The 20,177-nt window shown below is 44.8% G+C and overlaps 1 protein-coding gene and 1 long non-coding RNA gene across 3 annotated transcripts in view; one reads left to right on the top strand and one right to left on the bottom strand.

Moving 5' to 3' along the window:
* LOC136793614 (uncharacterized) overlaps window positions 1–17,287 on the top strand; it is a 78,372-nt gene extending 61,085 nt beyond the window's left edge. For both annotated transcript variants that reach the window (XR_010839163.1, XR_010839162.1), the window contains exons 3-7: window positions 10,433–10,502; window positions 11,336–11,431; window positions 11,526–11,980; window positions 16,448–16,621; window positions 16,884–17,287. This is a non-coding gene — a long non-coding RNA (uncharacterized lncRNA). The remainder of the gene's footprint in view (window positions 1–10,432; window positions 10,503–11,335; window positions 11,432–11,525; window positions 11,981–16,447; window positions 16,622–16,883) is intronic.
* AOX1 (aldehyde oxidase 1) overlaps window positions 10,113–20,177 on the bottom strand; it is a 74,823-nt gene continuing 64,758 nt past the window's right edge. Inside the window, exons 30-35 of the mRNA XM_059053364.2 lie at window positions 19,804–19,856; window positions 18,452–18,566; window positions 14,922–14,987; window positions 12,559–12,747; window positions 11,501–11,668; window positions 10,113–10,566 (exon numbers count right to left, since the gene is read on the bottom strand). Of these exons, the coding sequence (XP_058909347.1) occupies window positions 10,516–10,566; window positions 11,501–11,668; window positions 12,559–12,747; window positions 14,922–14,987; window positions 18,452–18,566; window positions 19,804–19,856 (642 nt within the window). The 3' untranslated portion in view covers window positions 10,113–10,515. The remainder of the gene's footprint in view (window positions 10,567–11,500; window positions 11,669–12,558; window positions 12,748–14,921; window positions 14,988–18,451; window positions 18,567–19,803; window positions 19,857–20,177) is intronic.

Here is a 20,177-nt window from a genome sequence, read left to right as displayed (position 1 = left end):
TATTCAACATATATAGTCTTGACTAAAGACTATCACATAGCATGCCAAATTCAAATATCTAAAATCACAAAAGTTTTGCGTTTTTTTTAAGTATTTTTTCTGGCTTAGAATTAGCAGCTTGGCCATTTACACAGAACAAACGCAGAATAGGCAACCTTGTCTTTTTCATTTTGTTACAGGAAGCAACATAAATATGCATTTCCGTGTCTTTGTGCAGTAGGTCCCAAAACCTTCCTGCAGGAAGGATTCCTCCCTGAGGCAATGAGATGGTCTGAAGTGACTCAGAGAGTCACTCCCTCTGCACCACTTGCCCGTACATTTTTACAGAAGCGTAATAAGCTTCAAATAATAATAAAGAAAGCCACAGAATGGAAAAAGAAATTAAGAAAAGGTTACCATTTTTTCCCATGAAAGGGACAGAGACCTTCACCTACCATATATATATATTTTTACATCTTTATTGGAGTATAACTGCCTTACAATGGTGTGTTAGTTTCTGCTGTATAACCAAGTGAATCAGCTATACGTACACACATATCCCCATATCTCCTGCCTCTTGCGTCTCCCTCCCACCCTCCCTATCCCACCCCTCTAGGTGCTCACGAAGCACCGAGCTGATCTCCCTGTGCTATGCGGCTGCTTCCCACTAGCTGTCTATTTTACTTTTTCACCTGCCATCTTTGTCCTCTAAAACCACAAACCACGGCCCAAACAGCTAAAGGAGCCACCTAGATCCATATTTATCCTGAGCTCATTAACATATGCTCTTACCTGAACTGGATCAATCCCGGTTTTGGTGCTTCCTATGACTTCTAAGGTGGTGGCAGCAGCCCCATCGAGAGAGCAGACGGGCACCAGGCAGGCAGGGATGGAGGAGTGACTTCAGAGTTCACACAGTGAAGCTGAAGAGAATTGGCACAGTGACAGCAGCAGTTTCCAAAAAAGAAAAAGTATTTAGATGATTATAATAGTAATTACTTTGATATGAGTACAATTAGTTGAGTATGTATCAAAGCTGGGCCACTACATAAATGATTTGGAACTTGAGTATGGAGACCTAAAAATAAATATTCTATTACTTGGAATTAAAAAAGCTATTTGCCCCTCCAAGCTATCTTGTTGAAAAATATTTTTGGAGTTGAAATGGTCTCTGTTTATTCCTGTGCCCTTTTCAGTTTGCCAGATGTTATATGTCTGGTCAAATAAATGTGTTACCCTTCAAACAATCTCCAGGTTACCTATGATCTTATAAAGACCCAGAGGATATGAGGAAGAAGTTAAGAGACCACCTTGAAGGCAAGTCATTCAATAACTTCAGCAGAGTGTAAACTCCACGAGGGCAGGTAACTTTGGTTCCCAGTGCCTAGGACAGGGGAAGCTTGATAGATACTGGTTGAATAAATAATGAGGATAATTGGGCATTTCCCCTAAATGTTCAGGCTTTTGAATGCACATGAAATTCATTGTACCTCTCAAGAGGAGGAGAGAACTTGAGTTTGACCCTGAATATGGTCATCTGTCTACAGGAGGGTTATTAGGAAGGGTGAGAGCAGGCTTTTAGATCTCTCCTGGGGGGGCTTTCCTGGTGGCGCAGTGGTTGAGAGTCCGCCTGCCGATGCAGGGGATGCGGGTTCGTGCCCCGGTCCGGGAAGATCCCACATGTCGTGGAGCATCTGGGCCCGTGAGCCATGGCCGCTGAGCCTGTGCGTCCGGAGCCTGTGCTCCGCAACGGCAGAGGCCACAACAGTAAGAGGCCCGCGTATAGATCTCTCCTGGGGTCTCTCTCTTTTTTTAATTCACACAAAGACAGGAAAGGAGGAAGTATCTAAAAGGCACACAAACCATCAACAATGGAAAATTTCTAACATAATTGGAGCCTCCCCAGTACCACTTCTTTTAAACCAGGAAACATAGGATAATTGGAAGAGAATATAATACAACTTTGGATGCTTGGCCTAAAAAAAGAAAAAGAAATCTATAGCCATCCTGCACACAGTGCCTGAACTTTCAATTCATTCATAAATCGATGATGGAATGAGCAGAGGGGATATAGTGAATTAGAGCTGGTTTTCTGCATGTCGTGGGACACACCCCAATGCTGTCATGACACCTTTATACAGTCACAAGAATGTGAAGATGTCAAAGTGGAAAGAAGGTACACAAACAAGGTACTGATGCCTGTTGAATTTCTAAGGGCACTTTTCACACTTTTTTTTTTTTTTTTTTTTTTTTTTTGCGGTATGCGGGCCTCTCACTGTTGTGGCCTCTCCCGTTGCGGAGCACAGGCTCCGGACGCGCAGGCCTAGCGGCCATGGCTCACGGGCTTAGTTGCTCCGCGGCATGTGGGATCTTCCCGGACCAGGGCACGAACCCGTGTCCCCTGCATCGGCAGGCGGATTCTCAACCACTGCGCCACCAGGGAAGCCCCACACTTTTTTTTTTTGGTATTGAAACAAACAAACAAAAATCAATGTCTCTCAGGGTCCTTTGATTTCCCAAACAAACAAAACAATACAGTGTTTTCTCAGGTAGAATAATAAATTTACTTCAGGATCTGAATTACTCTCAATGACCCCTGTGGAGGAAATGATTCTATAGATTGAGGCAGTTTACCTGTAGCCTCTTATTTCTGAATAATAAGAATCATTCAGATCTTGTTTGCCTGAGTTGATCAAACATCACTCTTTGCAATTATAAAATTATGTAACACTGTATTGTATTTGGCTTTATTTTGGCCAAATGTTTGCCTTTGTGTCAGAGGATAACCAACAAGGATTTGCATTCTAACACAACACGGGTTTCAGGAAAATAATAAAAGATTATGAAACACTGAATATTATAAACTTTTTAAATTCTTGAGTTCACAGAGTTGAGTAAAATGGTTTTAACTCTCAATACTACCTATAAAGCATACTCTTTGGGCTTCCCTGGTGGCGCAGTGGTTGAGAATCCGCCTGCCGATGCGGGGGACACGGGTTCGTGCCCTGGTCCGGGAAGATCCCACATGCCGCGGAGCAACTAAGCCCGTGAGCCATGGCCGCTAGGCCTGCGCGTCCGGAGCCTGTGCTCCGCAATGGGAGAGGCCACAACAGTGAGAGGCCCGCATACCGAAAAAAAAAACAAAAAAACATACTCTTTGTTTTTCACTCATATTTGCAAAGTTAAGAAAACAAGACCTTGGCAGTAGTAGTCAAATAGCATTATTTCAGCACCCACGGGAAAGCATTTGCACAACTCACTGCCACTTCCCGTTGGTGAAGGGATTCTAGAAGGCTTGCCACCACCTGAGGAGAGGAAACTTGGTCCAGGGGAAGCAGCACAAACTCTGGGAGCAGAAAGATGAGAAGCAATGTCCCTCCGATACCTACTAGCTGAGTGATCTCGGGCACATCACGTAGCTGCCCTGAGCCTCCATTTCTGTACACAGCCCTACGTGGAGCGGGTGCACATGGGACCATCATGCTCAGTTTCAACCTCAACTGCCTCTTCCTCTCTGCCCGTGGGGCTGAGAACAACGATGCTGGGTTGCCCTTCAGGCCCAGCGTTAAAGACAGTGAAAAGCAAAGTGCACATTCCATTCCTGGATCGTGTCTTCGTTAAATCTCAAGAACTCGAAACAAAAGTGGGACCAGAAAATTATTTTGCCCTTTGTCCTAATTTAAGGACAAAGGTCTGATTTAAACCCACTTCAAGAAGTAACAGATTTAAATGTAAACTAACTGTAAAATGTATCCCCAGCTTTCCGGGATGACTTCTCTTCCAGTCTTGCTGGTCAAAAGTTTTATAATTAGTTGCAAATGATCTGAAGATTTTACACTCCTAATTTGTGTGTGTTGGGGGAGGGTGGCTTGAGGCAGGGGACGCAGGAAGTGGGGAGGAAGAGAGAGATGCGGAAGCTGGTCATAAAGAGAAATCGATGCCTAACACTTAGATGAATACAATCTAATTTGGCATGCAATTACCAAATGTAGTCTGAAGACATTAATATAATCAAAGTGCTTTTCATCTAGCAGTCCTAATGCATTTTACAAGTAGATTGCACCCCCTCCTCCCAGAGACCTACAGATCGATAGCGTGCCATGGTCACTGAGTCAATCACCAGTTCACACGCTGGTCACTTGAGCCTAATACCTTCCTGCTACCATGGTTTCTTTCTCTCCATAAATTTAGAAACTACAGCATGATGAACTTACCTTCCTTCCATTCACAAAGAAAACAAGTTCATCTGACTCCTTAGAATGAGACATTACACCAGAATAATTGGCTGAATGTTGTGAAGTTGCACCAAAAGCACCTGCTGCTGTGTCCACCTGAGCCAGGGGCCGAGATGCTCCCATGGGAGGATGACCACCAGGACAGAGGGCAGGCCCGAGGGGTGATTCTGGTCTGCTCTCTGTGTTCCTGCCATCAAATCCTGTTTGCCTGCACCCTCAGTCGTCTTATTTCCCTGCCTCCCTCTGTTACCCTCACTTTCCTCCTCCCTCAGGCCAATTTGAAAGGTCAGTCTCAATCTAGTTCTTACACAATGTACACTTTTCCCTGCCCTGGGGGTGACCCACCAGAATAAAATTTCTTCTTACAGCCAGCAACAGAACCTTCTTTAATCTGAAATGGAACTAAATCATGTAGATGTAATGCGTTCAGGTGTGTTTTTAGGTGTTAATGTATTTGTTTTTAAATTATGAAACGAATGCTTATTTTTTAAAAAAATCAAAACCACAAAATTGTATAAAGTAAAAGCGAAAATTCTCCTTCCCAATGTTCACTTTTCGGAGTTAACTATTACCAGATTCCTCTGTATCCATACAGAATTTTCCCATGCGTATATGAAATATATGTACGTACATGAATCTAGAAAGTGAAATCAAACTATTCATATTATTTCGAAATTTGCTTTTCTCAAGTTACTTAGGCGCTTTGTGCCTCAATTGCCTCACCTGTGAAAAGGACAAAATAGTAGTATCTCTCTGGGGATTGCTGTGAGGATTCAATCAGCTAATAGGTGTACTTAGAACAGCACCTGGCACCTAGTAAGTTCTCAATAAAAGTTAACTATTTTTATTATTGTCATAATTTATTAAACTGTCCTCTATTAGTTTACATTTCCATTTTTCACTATTACAAGTAGGCTTTATCTTTGCACATTTGAGCAAGTATTTCTGCCACACAAATTCTGAGAACTGGAATTCCTGGGTTGGAGGGTGTGCATGCTACCATGTCCAACTAAACTGGCTTCCAAAATGTGCAGTAATACAATGAATCGTGTATGAGAGAGTGTCTGTTTCCCCATATCCTTTGCCAGCACTGAGTACCATCCATACTTGGCATTTTTCAAACATCTGGGGGGAATTTCAGTTCATAATTGGCATTTCTTCAGTTATTGTGAGATATTCCATCTTGCTATAGATTTAGTGAATATTTTTATTTATTCTTCTGTCCTCTATTTTCTCCTATTAGGTTTTTTACTTTCTTACTAATTTGAAGAATTTTCTTATATACAGGGGATATTAACCATAATCTGCTGTAAATGTCCAGGTATTTTATACCGGTTTGCTAACTGTCCACTGGAGACATCACATATAGCCCTTCAACTGCAAGTATCCTGCATCTGGGAGGATGGAGTTCCATCCTCACAAGCCTTCCAGATGGCATGTCAGTTGTACCCTCTCTAGGTCATTCCATTGCCCAGGCGCTTCTGAGTGGTACAGATGTGATATGACCATTGGATCCCATATCACATGCTTAACCCCACCCTGCTGCAAAGCAGGTGACAGTATTTGCTGTAAATTGTTCTGAGGTGATGTTATGTGGGATCTTGCGAGAGCAGATTTAATACTAAGTAAGCCCTTAGGTAGTGGTGACGGCTGAGGTCCTGGAGGCAGGCACAGCAAACCTTCACCCAAGATATGCATCTCTTTCTGTTAAAATAAATCACAGCTCCTTCCAGGGTAGAAGTGTTCGGTTGTCAGCTTGCCATCAAGTGGCGAATTGGCCTCCTGGAAGGATGCTGCCAAAATGCGGACTAGCTTTGGTCTGTATTGGGGGCCGATTGGACATTCAGCAGCAGCCACATGGATGCACAGGGCCCATGCCTGCCCTCCTGGCCCTTCCCACATCCATTGTGTCAGCAGTGGAGTGACCAGGGACAGAGGTGGCTGTCAAATGCCATTTTGTCTTTGCCTCTTTCATGGTGGGTGTTTTCTGCTAGACCTGGAATTCCTGGGACGAAGGGTATGTACACTGCTGGGTCCAACTAAATCACCTTCCAAAATGTGTGCGTAGTACAACCAATCAAGTATGAGATTGTCGCTACTACACATGAGTCCATATATATTTTAACCTGGGGCCACTCAGCTTTCCACACAAAGTGGATGACCAGGTGTGCCGTCCAAAGCTCTGCCCATCAGGAGAATCTGCCCTCACCACCTCTGAGTGGGGCTATAGTGAAGACACCACCCATACCTGGCTTGGACACACATACTGAGCCCACCCACTTGTGAACCAAGCTGACTCTTCCTTTTCCATAGGTTTGTCATAGGGGACCTCTCACTCCACCGTGTAGCCACCGGGGTGATTTGCGGGAGACATGCTGATGCAACAGTAGTGGGTAACGGGGTCTGGGTTACCTGCAGCTTGCTTGTTCCTTCAATTCCTGCTTGTGTTTGATTTTGGATGGACCACTTCCAGCTTACCTTATTGCTTCTGGGCTTGCTTAGTTGCATTTTACCAAGATCCCCAAGTTATCTGTGTGCATTTTAAAATGAGAGAAGCACTACATAGTAGCAGACAGACAAAAGGATAGGTCGAAGTGACAGTGTCTTCCAGGCAGAGGACACAGGCAAAGGTTCCAAAGTGAGAAACAGAACGGGAAGTGCTCACGGTAAAAGACAGGGGGTTGTGAGATGATGCTGGAGAGGTAGGAAGGAGCCAGATCACTGAGGGGTACACAAGCCACCTTAGGGAGTTGGAACAGTATTCTGGTAGGATGAATAGGAAGCCATGGCAGGATTTTAGGCAAGATTGTAACATGATCATATAGTGTGTGTGTGTGTGTGTGTGTGTGTGTGTGTGTGTGTGTGTCCATACTTCTACACGTAACTTTGGCTTTAATCCGGAGAATGGTTTGGAAGGGAAGCAAAAAGAACACAGGGCAAAGATGAGAGGAGACTACCGCAAGAGTCAAGTTAGAAATAATGATGGCTTGGAACAACGAGAGTGAGAGGCAGATGTAAGACATCTCTCTGAGGTGGGGTTAACAGGACTTGCGCACCTGGAGAACGGAGCGTCTCGGATCACCCCCCACTTCCCCCCCCAGACTCGGGCTTTGGCTCAGCATCTTGTGGATGGCTGCATTGACAAGAAGATCTGTTTGGGACCCATTAAGATGGAGGTGTCTTTGAGACATCCAAGTGGCAGTGACAGGCAGTTTGGGTTTTCAGAGCTGGACTTTGAGTGAGAGAAGCCACGGGAGTGAAGGCACCCGCCAGGGAGAGGGAGTGAGACGAGGAGAGATGAGGAGAGATGAGGACCCCCGGCTCCCTGGGAAATCCCAGCATTTATAGACGTGGGCTGGAGGAGGGGTTGGCAAAGGGACAAAAAGAGAGGGGGGAGAAAGCAGAAGAAACAGAAAACCTGGGGAAGCCAAGCTGTGAGGATCCTAAGAATGTGCCCTCCTTTGATCTGTGTCACCACAGCATCCAGGGTGAGACTTTAAAATGGGTCAGTTCATGTTACTTCTCTGCTCTGCATTTCACTCAGATTAAAAGCCCACGTCCTCACAGTGGTCTCAAGGCTCTGCTCGTCTGCGCCTCCCCAGGCCTGTTCCAGGCTCACACGTGCCATTTCTGCCCACAGAGAGGCAGGCACACTCTCCCGGCGGCGTGGACTTTGCCCCCAAATGCTCTGATGTGCTCTTCCTCCAGGTACCTTCTTGGCTCAGACCCTCACCATCCTCACCCCCAGACCTACCCAGCTGCAACCAGCTCCAGGCCTCCCTCACTCTCCATCACCTTAACCAGCTCTACTTACGTTGTTCCCTCAGCACTCGGCTCCATCGGTCACACTCTGTAATTCAATTATATTTATTATTTTCTGTCTGTCTCCCCTGACTAGATTGTAATCTTCACAAGGGCAGGGATCTTTGTTGATTTGGTTTACTGTTATGTCATAAGTAACTAGAAAAGTGCCTGGCACATAGTAGGTGCTCCATAATCATTTGTGGTATGAAAGAGAAAGTCTGCTCTTTAAAGGGTTTTTTTTTTTTTTTTTTTTTTTTTCCGGTACGCGGGCCTCCCACTGTTGTGGCCCCTCCGGTTGTGGAGCACAGGCTGTGGACGCGCAGGCTCAGCGGCCATGGCTCACGGGCCCAGCCGCTCCGCGGCATGTGGGATCCTCCTGGACCGGGTCACGAACCCACGTCCTCTGCATTTGCAGGCGGACTCTCAACCACTGCGCCACCAGGGAAGCCCTAAAGGGTTTTAATGTAACCATGTGTAACCATAATAAGAATGACCTTAGTCTTTAGTCCTAGGCCACTGAAGAAGTTTTGCCATCTTACCTGGCTCTGGGACAAGAGTCAAGAGATGAAAGTGTGACAGGGAGAAGATATTATACTCTAGCCTCTAGTCCTTTATACATCAGTGCCGATGTTTCTCTCTGCCATTAATGGACATGGAGGTTTTTCAGTGATTCTGTCTTGCTGCTTAGTCCACTTTGAGGTTTCCTGTCACTGAAGGCCATTGGGATAAATTTCTTATGCATCTCACAACTTCTCACTCTTTTCCATGTTTTCTGTTTCTCACATACCATAACATTCACTCTTTTAAAGTGTGTATAATTCAGTGGTTTTTAGTATATACACAGGTTGTACAACCAACATCACTATCCAATTCCAGAACATTGTCCTCAGCCTGAAAAGAAACCCCGTACCCATTAGCCATCACCGTCCCATTCCCTTTTCCCTCAGGGCCTGGCAACCATTAATCTACTTTGTCTCTGTGAATTTGCCTATTCTGGACATTTCATAGATGGAATCATACAATATGTGGCCTTTTGTGCCTGGCTACTTTCACTCAGATAATGTTGTCAAGGTTCATCCACGTTGTAGCATGTAACAGTATTTCATTCATTGTAGGGCTCAATAATATTCCCTTATATGGATATACCACATATATCAGTTTATAGAGTTGGGCTCTTTCCAGTTTGGGCTATTATAAATAACGCTATGGGGCTTCCCTGGTGGCGCAGTGGTTGAGAGTCCGCCTGCCGATGCAGGGGACACGGGTTCGTGCCCCGGTCCGGGAAGATCCCACATGCCGCGGAGCGGCTGGGCCCGTGAGCCATGGCCGCTGAGCCTGCGCGTCCGGAGCCTGTGCTCCGCAACGGGAGAGGCCACAACAGTGAGAGGCCTGCGTACCGCAAAAAAAAAAAAAAAAAAAAAAATGCTATGAACCTTTGTGTACAAGTTTTTGTGTGAACATATGTTTTCAATTCTCTTGGGTATATAAGTAAGAGTGGTCATATGATAACTACATGTTTAACTTTCTGAGGAACTGCCAAACTGTTTTCCAGAGGACCTGCACCATTTTCATTCTTCCCAGCAATGGATAAGGGTTCCAATTGCTTCACATTCTTGCCAGCACTTACTATTGTCCATCATTTTGATTACAGCCATCCTAGTGGGTGTGAAATGATATCTCATTGTGGTTTTGATTTGCATTTTCTTCATGACTAATGAGTTTGAGCATCTTTTCATGTGCTTATTGGCCATCTAGATGTCTGTGGAGAAATGTCTATTTAATTTCTTTGCCCATTTAAAAATTGGGTTATTTATCTTTTTATTGTTGAGTTGTAAGAGTTTTAAAATATATTCTTCACACTAGATCTTTATCAGACATATGATTTGCAAATATTTTCAATATTTTCTCCTGTTCTGTGGTTTGTCTTTTCAATTTCTCATAGTGTCTTTTGAAGCACAAAAGTTTTTAGTTTTGATTAAGTTCAATTCATCTGGTTTTTTCTTTGGTCCTACAGACTCTTTAGACATAGTGCCTAGATCCATTCTGACAAGAAAAAGAGGGTGATAGCAGATGGGGACAAATGAGAAAATGACAACTTTACAATTCATTCTAATAAAATTATTTAGAAAATTGCCTTTCACTAGACAGTATAATTTCTGTTGGTGAATACAAGCCAACTATGAATCACATACAAACCATCGTCTTCCATTCCATTCAGCTGGATGGATTTAAGGGACAGAATAATAAAGAATACCATTCTAGAGGAAACCAGTTAGCATTTATGCCATTTAAAATATGATTTCTAAATTGCTTAAGCATATCTATCAAATTCCAAATGGAACATTTAAAATCAGCATCCTATAAAAGCAATACTTTGTGAAATGATTTCTGAACTGTGAAAATTTGTCTTTCAGACCCATCATCCTAGAGCATTGAGACTGGATAGATTGCTTTGTTGGAAGAGCCACCCCATCTTCGCCAGAGGCTTGTATTTGATTCATATGGGTATATTCCAAGGAACATAGGATCCAGGTTCATCTCTTGGAATCTGGAATAAAAGGACAAGTTTGGATGTTTGCAACTTGGAAAATGTTTATGACGTGTGACAAATAGCAGACTATAAAATAGGATAAAAAACCACCCAGAGGGTGACCAGAACAATGAGAGGTCTGGCCATGACAGTATGAGAAACGTGGAGGAATCCAGGACAAGACCAAGGGTCAGGCGGGGCAGGACAGCTATGAGAGTCATCTCATGCTTGAAGAGGGACAAAGGAAAGGTGGAATCAGCCTCTGTGCTTCTCCAGAGTGAAGCAGCGATTTGTGGGGTTTAGGAAGAGCTATAAGGGGTACCATGAAGAGCCCTCATGAGAGAAGGTATAGGAATAACTTGTTTACAGTCAGAGGAGTCACTGTCAATGGCATGACCTCCTCCCACAATGAAAAATCCCACTGGAAACGCCCAAGGAGAGTTGAGATGTTTGCTCAGCCGGAGGGGGGCGGGGCGGGAGGGGGGTTGGCTTGCAGGAGGGATTCCCGCTGCTGGGGGTTGGGAAAGGGCCCGTCCTATTTTGTGGTTCAAATGAGGAATGGCACATGCTCCCAGTGGTTTGGAAAGTTTAGTTTGTCCTCTAAACGTCCTTCCGAAGAAGTTAGATTGTGGAGGTAGCCCAGATTCTCGGCCTGGGATTCTTGGGTTCAGGGCACAGTTCCTGAACTTTATCCCTGACTAATGTGTCCTGGGAAGGCAACAAAACTAATAAGGAGGAACATACAATTGATGAATGAAGAAACGAAGAATGAACCTTTCTTTTTTAGTGGTGTAGCCGTGTAGCCCCACGGCAGGCAGGCTGCTCTCCTGCTCAAATGTCTTCAGGATTCCCGTCACCTTTTCTTCCGTGGAAAACCACCATGGTGGGTTAATGAAACTTAACCACAAGGACAGGGGAAAAAATAATTCAGACTTGTATGAGCAGAACATACCATTTTTGTGAACTTGTCTTCACAGGCCATTCTAATCTTCTCTGGGGTCAGTGGACTATTGAGCTTCAAGGGTCCAAACAGCCCTCTCTCCTGTCGTGCTGCACTTACCGCGTCCTGGATGGCGAAAAACACCGAACACCCCAGGAATATCCCAGACTCTCCCAGACCCTGGAAGGGAAACAAGTCAACAAGATTATGACTCTCTCTTTCTCTCTCTGTATATATATATAAATATATATATATATATATATATATATATATACATATGTATGTGTATTATGTATATGTGCATCTATAGGTACATATGTGCATGTACGGGTACATAAAATATTAAATATTACATGTACAACTTTTTCCTTTAAAAAGCGAATTCACTATTTTAACCCAGTATTCCCATTCTTAGGATTCCAGCCTAAGGAAATGATCCCAAATGGAGAAAGCAGATATAGGCATGAAGATGAAAAATCAGACAACCTGATGGTAATAGTTTGTGTCAGTCTCCACAATTTGGAGTATTTTTTTTTTTTTTTTTTTTTTTTTTTTTTTTTTTTTGCTATACGTGGGCCTCTCACTGTTGTGGCCTCTCCCGTTGCAGAGCACAGGCTCCAGACGCGCAGGCTCAGCGGCCATGGCTCACGGGCCCAGCCACTCCGCGGCATGTGGGATCTTCCCAGACCGGGGCACGAACCCGTATCCCCTGCATCGGCAGGCAGACTCTCAACCACTGTGCCACCAGGGAAGCCCAACAATTTGGAGTATTTAAAAAAAATTGTATAATGTTGTTAAATTACTTTAAAATTAAAATGTTTTGGAAATTCCCTGGTGGTCCAGTGTTTAGTACTCCGTGTTCCACTGCGGCGGGCACGGGTTCAATTCCTGGTTGGGGAACTGAGATCCCATAAGCCGCATGGCAGCCAAACAAAAAAAAAATGTTTAATAGGGCTTTTTTTCCCCTACAATCCTAGCAAAACCCCCAAACAACCAAGAGATGAATGTAGCCCCTCTCTCCTGGCACAGATATCCTGTAAACATGCATTTATTCATAGAGCACAGCTTACCTTAGACGAATACAGGGTATTTGAGTTTTGAGACGGTGGCAACAAAGAAACGTGCAACTCCGTGGGGATGTCACAGATGGCAGGGATCTTATACTGGTTTGGGCCCCGAGTGTACAGGACCCCCTGAGGAGAATAATTCAGTTCCTCTATTGTATAAAGTCCCATGCCTTGAATAAATGCACCTTCAATCTGAGGCAAAAAAAAAAAAAAAAATTCCATATATGAGAAGACAGTCAACAGTAACATTTCACTTTGCTGTTAGTCTGAATTTTAAAAATGCAGTTGAAGGGGGTTTTCAGCATGTCTTGGAGTATGTCTCCAAATGTTTACTTACAAGTTCACCTCAAAGCATGTCTGAACATCTTAGTGAGCGCTAAATTCACTCAAAGGACTTGAGTTTGAATCTCAGCCTGGCATTAAAATTGCAGCTCTGGAAGAACCCTCAGAGAGCCCGTAGCCCAAATGCCCTGACTTTTTCTGCCTACAAGGCAGATGAAACGCTCTCTGACTAGCTGGCCACAGACCCCAGCACCCCAGGAAAGGCTCTCAGGGCTCCGGAACCTTAGCAGCTCAATCCACTCACTCACGAGCCTGCTGGCCTCACATCTCTGGACTCAGTTTCCTGGCTTGTAACATGAAGGGTTCAAACCGTGTGCTTGCTTCGCTTCCTTTACAGCATTTAAAATGCTCCGGTTCTGGGCTTCCCTGGTGGCACAGTGGTTGAGAGTCCGCCTGCCAATGCAGGGGACACGGGTTCGTGCCCCGGTCCGGGAAGATCCCACATGCCGCGGAGCGGCTGGGCCCTTGAGCCATGGCCACTGAGCCTGTGCTTCCGGAGCCTGCGCTCCGCAACGGGAGTGGCCACAACAGTGTGAGGCCCGCGTACCGCAAAAATAAAATAAAATGCTCCGGTTCTTAGATGTCAGCACGTGGACAAAATAACCTTTCCACACAGACTTCTGATTTCTGAGTCTCTTCTTCCTTTCTTTCCTTCCTGTGGCCATATTTTCGCCACCCATCTCCATCCTCACTTCTACCTGTTAGCAGAGATGTTCTTCTCTACCACGATGTTAGAGGAAGCTTCCTAACACTCCAGACTGCCCCTGGGCCAAGTCCCCTCCCCCTCCTGAGTGAGGTGCCTGTCTTTGGAGGCTTCCACCAACCCGGCCCTCTTCTGCTCCCTGCCTCCAACCTCACATCCTGCTCCTGGGACACGGGTGAGCGCTAACACCAGCCTCTCCTCACTGCCAGCATGAACACTAGGTGTGCAGAAACTTAGCTCTTTCTTTAGGTTGATTTCCTCCACTCTCCTCCCACCCGGAACACCTCTTCCTGCTCATTCTTTGACTACCTGGTCCACACCACTTCCTCCAGGAAGCCTGCTTTGACTTCTCCAACCCATACATTCTTCCCATTCTCCAGTCAATGTCCTAATTGGAGAGTCCCTCAGACTATATGCTTCATTGCAAGTAGGGAGCTGAACGGCCCACTGGGGCTGAGGCAGGTAAAGAAAGTGAGTGAAGCTTCCAGAGAGCATGTGACTCTCTAAAGAAGCAGCCAATCAACTTTTCCTTGTGGAAATGTAGCTCCGGTGTTGGCAAATTTTCTGTGTTTCCAAGAGATGCTAGCCATTTGAAAATTCATGTAAAATAGTTTGTGATTTTTCAATCTTGTTAATTATTTCAAATTTAAACTTTAAGATGTCTGTGGGAAAAATAGGCTACCCATCAACAGCTGCTACTGTAACTATTTGACGTTTGTTATCTCAACCCAAACATTAAACCCCCTGAAGCCAGAGCCCACCATCTCCCCAAGATTCAGCACTAAGCACTGCATTCTACTTCCAGCCCACAGGTATGGGGCTCACTTTTCACCTCTAGGTTTGGTCCTGCTCATTCAAGATTCCCAGTCACAGACTGTACGTTTCTTCAAAAACTACCTAGGGCTTCCCTGGTGGCGCAGTGGTTGGGAGTCCGCCTGCAGATGCAAGGGACGCGGGTTCGTGCCCCGGTCCGGGAAGATCCCACATGCCGCGCAGAGGCTGGGCCCGTGAGCCATGGCTGCTGAGCCTGCGCGTCCGGAGCCTGTGCTCCGCAACGGGAGAGGCCACAGCAGTGAGAGGCCCGCGTACCGCAAAAAAACCAAAAAAACAAAACAAAAAAAACTACCTGAAACACCTTTGTTCCCTTCCCTTTTTTAAACACTAAGAGATGTGAGTTCCGTGGCTGTCCTGAACGGAAAGATTCTGAATAGAAGGATAGAATAAGAAGATGATGAATAAGCCAACAGGATGTGTTCCTGGCAGATCCCCCAGAAGTTTTGACTTTTACAAATAGGGAGTCAGGAAAGTCAGTTCCACATACCTGGCCTATGTCAAGGGCTGGATTTATACTGCAGCCAACATCCATGACAATGTCTGTTCTGATGTTCTAGTAATTAAAAAAAAAGTAAAAACATTTAGTTTCATGAATACAGCTTGGGGAGACAAAGTCGAGAAGTAGTTCCTGTCAGAATGGCATTGGAAAAGAACCTATCTTTGGGCCACATTATGTTTCAGGAGAAAGAAGCAACAGAGTTTATTATGTATAACATTCAAAGTTATATAAATACTCAACCAGCTTAACCAGTGATTTTTTTTTTTTCTTGGAAACAATAGGAGAGAAAAATATTTACTTGACTCTGATTCCAGCTGAGCGATGTAACATATTCAGTTTAATCCACTACAACAAATAGAACATATGCCACAGAAAACAGGAAACGTCTATGGCCCTCTTCATCCTTGTTGCAAAACTCTGTGGTTACCACACAACCCCCATTCAGAGTCCCACTGGCTGGGTGACAGTTACTGAATCAAGAACTCAGGGCTTCCCTGGTGGCGCAGTGGTTGAGAATCCGCCTGCAGATGCAGGAGACACGGGTTCGTGCCCTGGTCCGGGAAGATCCCACATGCCGTGGAGCAACTAAGCCCGTGAGCCATGGCCGCTAGGCCTGCGCGTCCGGAGCCTGTGCTCCGCAATGGGAGAGGCCACAACAGTGAGAGGCCCGCATACCGCAAAAAAAAAAAAAAAAAAAAAAAAAAGAACTCAGGGTACATCAGCAAAAAACCTGTTATCTGCTATTTTACATTTTTCATTTTTAGAGCAGAGCAGAGATTAAATCTAACATTACAACTTTGGTGACCAAAAGTTATCTGATAACCTGTAAATGAGGAGAAGGACAGTAGGCCCAGCCAGGCTGGTGGTGACACCTTTGCTCCCCAGCAGGTCTGTACCTTCTTTTCTGTTACATATGGCCTTTGTCATGACAGATTCTACTTATAATTATTAATGGAACAAAGGAAACCCAAGAATTTCCTTATTTGATCTGGGACTTTCATCTAGCATTTTTCTTAAGTAAATTAGATAGTGATCTGGAATGTTTTACTATAATAAAACTTCAGGCACCCACCCCTCTTGTTTAAAGACACAGTGAAATGTAAATTTCTCTTCCACACCAGTTAGCAAGGCTGATGGCCTCTTCTAGGAGACCAGTGGCCTCAACTGGAGGCGAGCAGGGGTGCTCTCAATTCTGCAGTGTTAGTGAAGGTTTTGTCTTCAAGGCTGTGGACTTACTGCTGTCTGCACTGTCATTTGATAGGGCTGTTCTGGGCTGTGGCAGCCAGACTCCACGATGGCCCTCGACGACCCCCACCTCCCCGTATTCACGTCCTCATGCAGCCCGCTCCCGCACTCTACCAGGGGTGGCTTGTGTGATCAGTAGGATATGGCACAATTAATGGTTTATCACTCCGAGACTAGGCTGACTGTGGCTTCTGTCCTGGGTTCTATCTTAATCACGCATACTCTCTCTCTCTCCTTTTCCTTTGGACCAATCCCTCACAGGGAACCAGCTTTCACGCCCCGAGGACACTGAAACATCCTATGGAGAGGTCCATGCGGTGAGGAATGGAGACCTCCGGCCAACAGCCAGCGAGAAACTGAAGCTTCCTGCCAACAACCACGCAGTGCAGCTTGGAATCGGATTCTCCAGCTGCCACTGAGCAACCCTGGCCGACAGCTTGGCGGTAACCTCATGCGGAAACCCAAGCCAGAATCACCCCAATAAGCCACTCCCAGGTTCCTGACACTCAGAAATGGTATCAGCTAATAAATGTCTGTTAAAGCAATTCCATCAATATGAAGAGAATTTCTGAAAAACAGGCCACAGGGAGGTCCCTTAGTGGGATGTCACATTACGGTATTTTGCCTTGGGGTGATACCTAACCTGAGCCTCAGATCTAGCTTTTATGATGACCTCTGATAAGGCTGTTTCATGCATCTCTTTAGATTGTTCAGCTGGGCTTCCCTGGTGGCGCAGTGGTTAAGAATCCGCCTGCCAATGCAGAGGACACGGGTTTGAGCCCTGGTCCGGGAAGATCTCACATGCCGCCGAGCAACTAAGCCCGTGCACCATAACTACTGAGCCTACGCTCTAGGGCCCGGGAGCCACAACTACTGAGGCCGCATGCCACAACTACTGAAGCCCTTGCACCTAGAGCCCGTGCTCTGCAACAGGAGAAGTCTCTGCCATGAGAAGGCTGCGCACTGCAATGAAAGAGTAGCCCCCGCTCGCTGCAACTAGAGAAAGCCCGCGCACAGCAACGAAGACCCAACACAGCCAAAAATAAATAAATAAATTTATATTAAAAAAGATTGTTCAATAAATTATAAGAGCACACCTTAACATTTCATACCAAGGCTAATTATTACCCTGTTCTTAGATCTTAACAAGACCAAGGCATATGCAAGACACAAGGAAACCCAAATGATTAAGTCTTCACCAACATTTTCTTCGAGGGAGGGGGGATGTAGAAATCAGCTAGCATGCGAGAACTTTCTACTGAACTCCCTAACACAGGACAGCTACTGTAGCATAAAAAGCACGCTTAGAGTGATCACTGTCTAGCCCCAGTCCAAGTTTCCCCAAAAGTAATCTGGTTTGAATCAGAATCCAGACAAGCTAGACACTTGAATGGGCAGATTCAATAAAGGTGTGTATAATTTCAAAGGTTAGGCTGACTACAAGTTTAAAAACATACAGGCTGGAGACATATTAAATGAAAATTTATATTTGATCATAATCCAAGATGTAGTCACAAAGGAGGTTTGGAAATATCAAGAACTAGAGCTTGCCTCGGGGTAGGTTTTGGGCAGATTATCACATGACAGTTGCGAGGGTATCACAGTTCCATTTTTAATCCATCGATGATCATTTATTGTTACTGATAGTGGCAAGGGGCATCATTTACCCTCAAAAGCCCAGCTATAAGAGGAGAAACTCTGAGTCCTTGAAGCAGGAGCGTGTGTGTGTTTGTGTGTGTGTGTGTGTGTGTGTGTGTGTGTGTGTGTGTGAGAATCTGTGTGAGCATCTCCTCATAGCATTCCTTAAAAGCATAAGGATGCTCTTAAACTATCTAAAAAGCAGGACCTAGCTGGACAAAAGATATCAAAAGCTGGCCACTAGCTCCCCTGGGCTGGTCCTTGGTGCTTGTTAGCAGATTGTGGATGCTTATGAAATCCTTCAAGAATGCCATATGATGGCATTTCATGCAAGAGGAAGCCCCCTGTAGGCTGTGTTTCTACATCGAAGCCCCCTATAGGCTGTGTTTCTTCCTGGAAGTGACTTTTTTTCCGGATTCCATTTGAAAGAGCAGGGGACGTAAAGAAGAGAGGCTGCCAGTTGTTTTCCACATAAAGCACCGAGGCGATTGCTGAGCTTCTATTTTCCTTGGTAAAACAGACAAATTATCCTTAGGCCGATTACATGGTGCCTCTCTGGTGCTCAGACAGATGCAATATGTGGAAAATAGATGTATCTAGAGTTCAACTTGAAGACCTTCCCAATTGGTACTGACCTTATGAGCACCTGTCAGACAGTCTATCTCAACCTCGGAACAGGCAGCTCCATAAACAAAGTATTCGAAAGGACGGCCTTCGCCTGTCTCCCAGTTCATGTTCGACTCATAACCCCTGGAGGAAATAGAATTCTTGAGGAGCGTTGTTAGGTGATCAAGTCCGCTAATTGAAGACCACAGTGATTAAACAGACCCGTTAAGAGCTGTGCTCAATTTGTATGCACAGCAAACCAGAGGAGTGCACACGTACAATGATGTGTAGCACATAATACATGCAATAAGTCTGCTGAATAAATAAATATTGACTTCTTTCTTATTAAACTTGCTTTGCCTGATAAAAACATGAAACCACTCCCTACCACTGACTCCTTATGCTTGGAAGTTAACTGCTGACTGTATGGATATTCATCCTATTGCTTTTGGCTAATATTGGGTCATGTAATCCTATCGTCATCAGATTTGGGGGATTCCACCTGGATTTTACACCAAACACTACATCAAAGGTGCACGCTTGTCAGTTCACCCGTCTTGCTGGCTCTAGGATTCAGCTTTCTGTGCGAGGGATCAGGCCCCTTGGCTCTCATTCTGTGCCACTACTCTGGTCGCTCCATCAGTCACCATGGCCTGCTCTGTTCCTAACTGTTCTTTAAGAACACCAAACGAATGCCATGGTAGAAGAGAAGCATAGGCCAGCAGCTTGCCAGTACTGTCTACCCTTCTCTCCTCTGCTCCGCCCAGTCTGGGGGGGGCTTATTCCTGATAGCCAATTCCTGATAGCCTGGGACTCCCATGACAAGTGACAAAGAGACAAAATCAGGTATGACTCTCTGTATCACTCTGTTCTCTGATGGCTTCCACTCTCCATTAAAATAACTCGATACATTGATAGATTCTTTTCTAAAGTGTCTGAGTTCTAGTTGTTCCACATCTTGACAACACACAGTTATTGTCAAATTCTTATATTTTGCCAATCTAGAAGGTGTGAAATGGTATTTATCTTATTATGGGTTTAATTTGCATCCCTTTCCCTTCATCTCCTAACTTAAGGGACACACTGAGTTTTCAACAAAAGGTCAACCACTGTTGTGGGTTCCAAGCACTAACCCCCCAGGGAACCCTCTAGTACTTCCCAGTATGATTTGAATCATCGATTCAGCTGTATTTTATTTGTGTGTCTATTTTTTCCCAGGCTTTCTGGAACTTTGCATTAAGAAGCACCTAAATGTTCTTTATAACAGTGGGTTAACACAAGGTACAAAATCATTTTTTGCCAAAATGGCAGACAGAAATGAAACTTCCCCTCAAGATACCGCTGCTATTTTCCATAGCATGCGATTGAAAGGACTATTTACCTGAAGTATCCAGTAGCTGAAAGACTAATGCTTTCATCAAAAGCAGCCTGTGCCTGGGAAAGAAGCATACAACGTGACCACAATAAAGATGTTTAAAGTAAGAATCACTCGAGACTTCAATATTAATTTAACTCTGTGTTAAATAAAGTGATCAGTAGTAGTAACTAGGAAGGACCAAGTTTAATTTACTCCTTTCAGCATTTTCCATCTCTATAGGCATTTATGGTTCACTGCTTGTAGGAACAGCATTTGTTCAATGCATATCATCATAATAAATGACTCCCATGGTATGTTACACTTAGAGATTGGACTATTGTGGGCAACACGTGTTCTGCTTATGAAGAATTTCACTCAGTCACCTGGAAAGACTTAGC

This window comes from Kogia breviceps, chromosome 2 (assembly GCF_026419965.1).
Source record: "Kogia breviceps isolate mKogBre1 chromosome 2, mKogBre1 haplotype 1, whole genome shotgun sequence".
Classification (NCBI taxonomy): domain Eukaryota; kingdom Metazoa; phylum Chordata; class Mammalia; order Artiodactyla; family Physeteridae; genus Kogia; species Kogia breviceps.
Note: the sequence above shows the minus strand (reverse complement) of the source record. Positions and strands in the feature narration are given on the sequence as shown.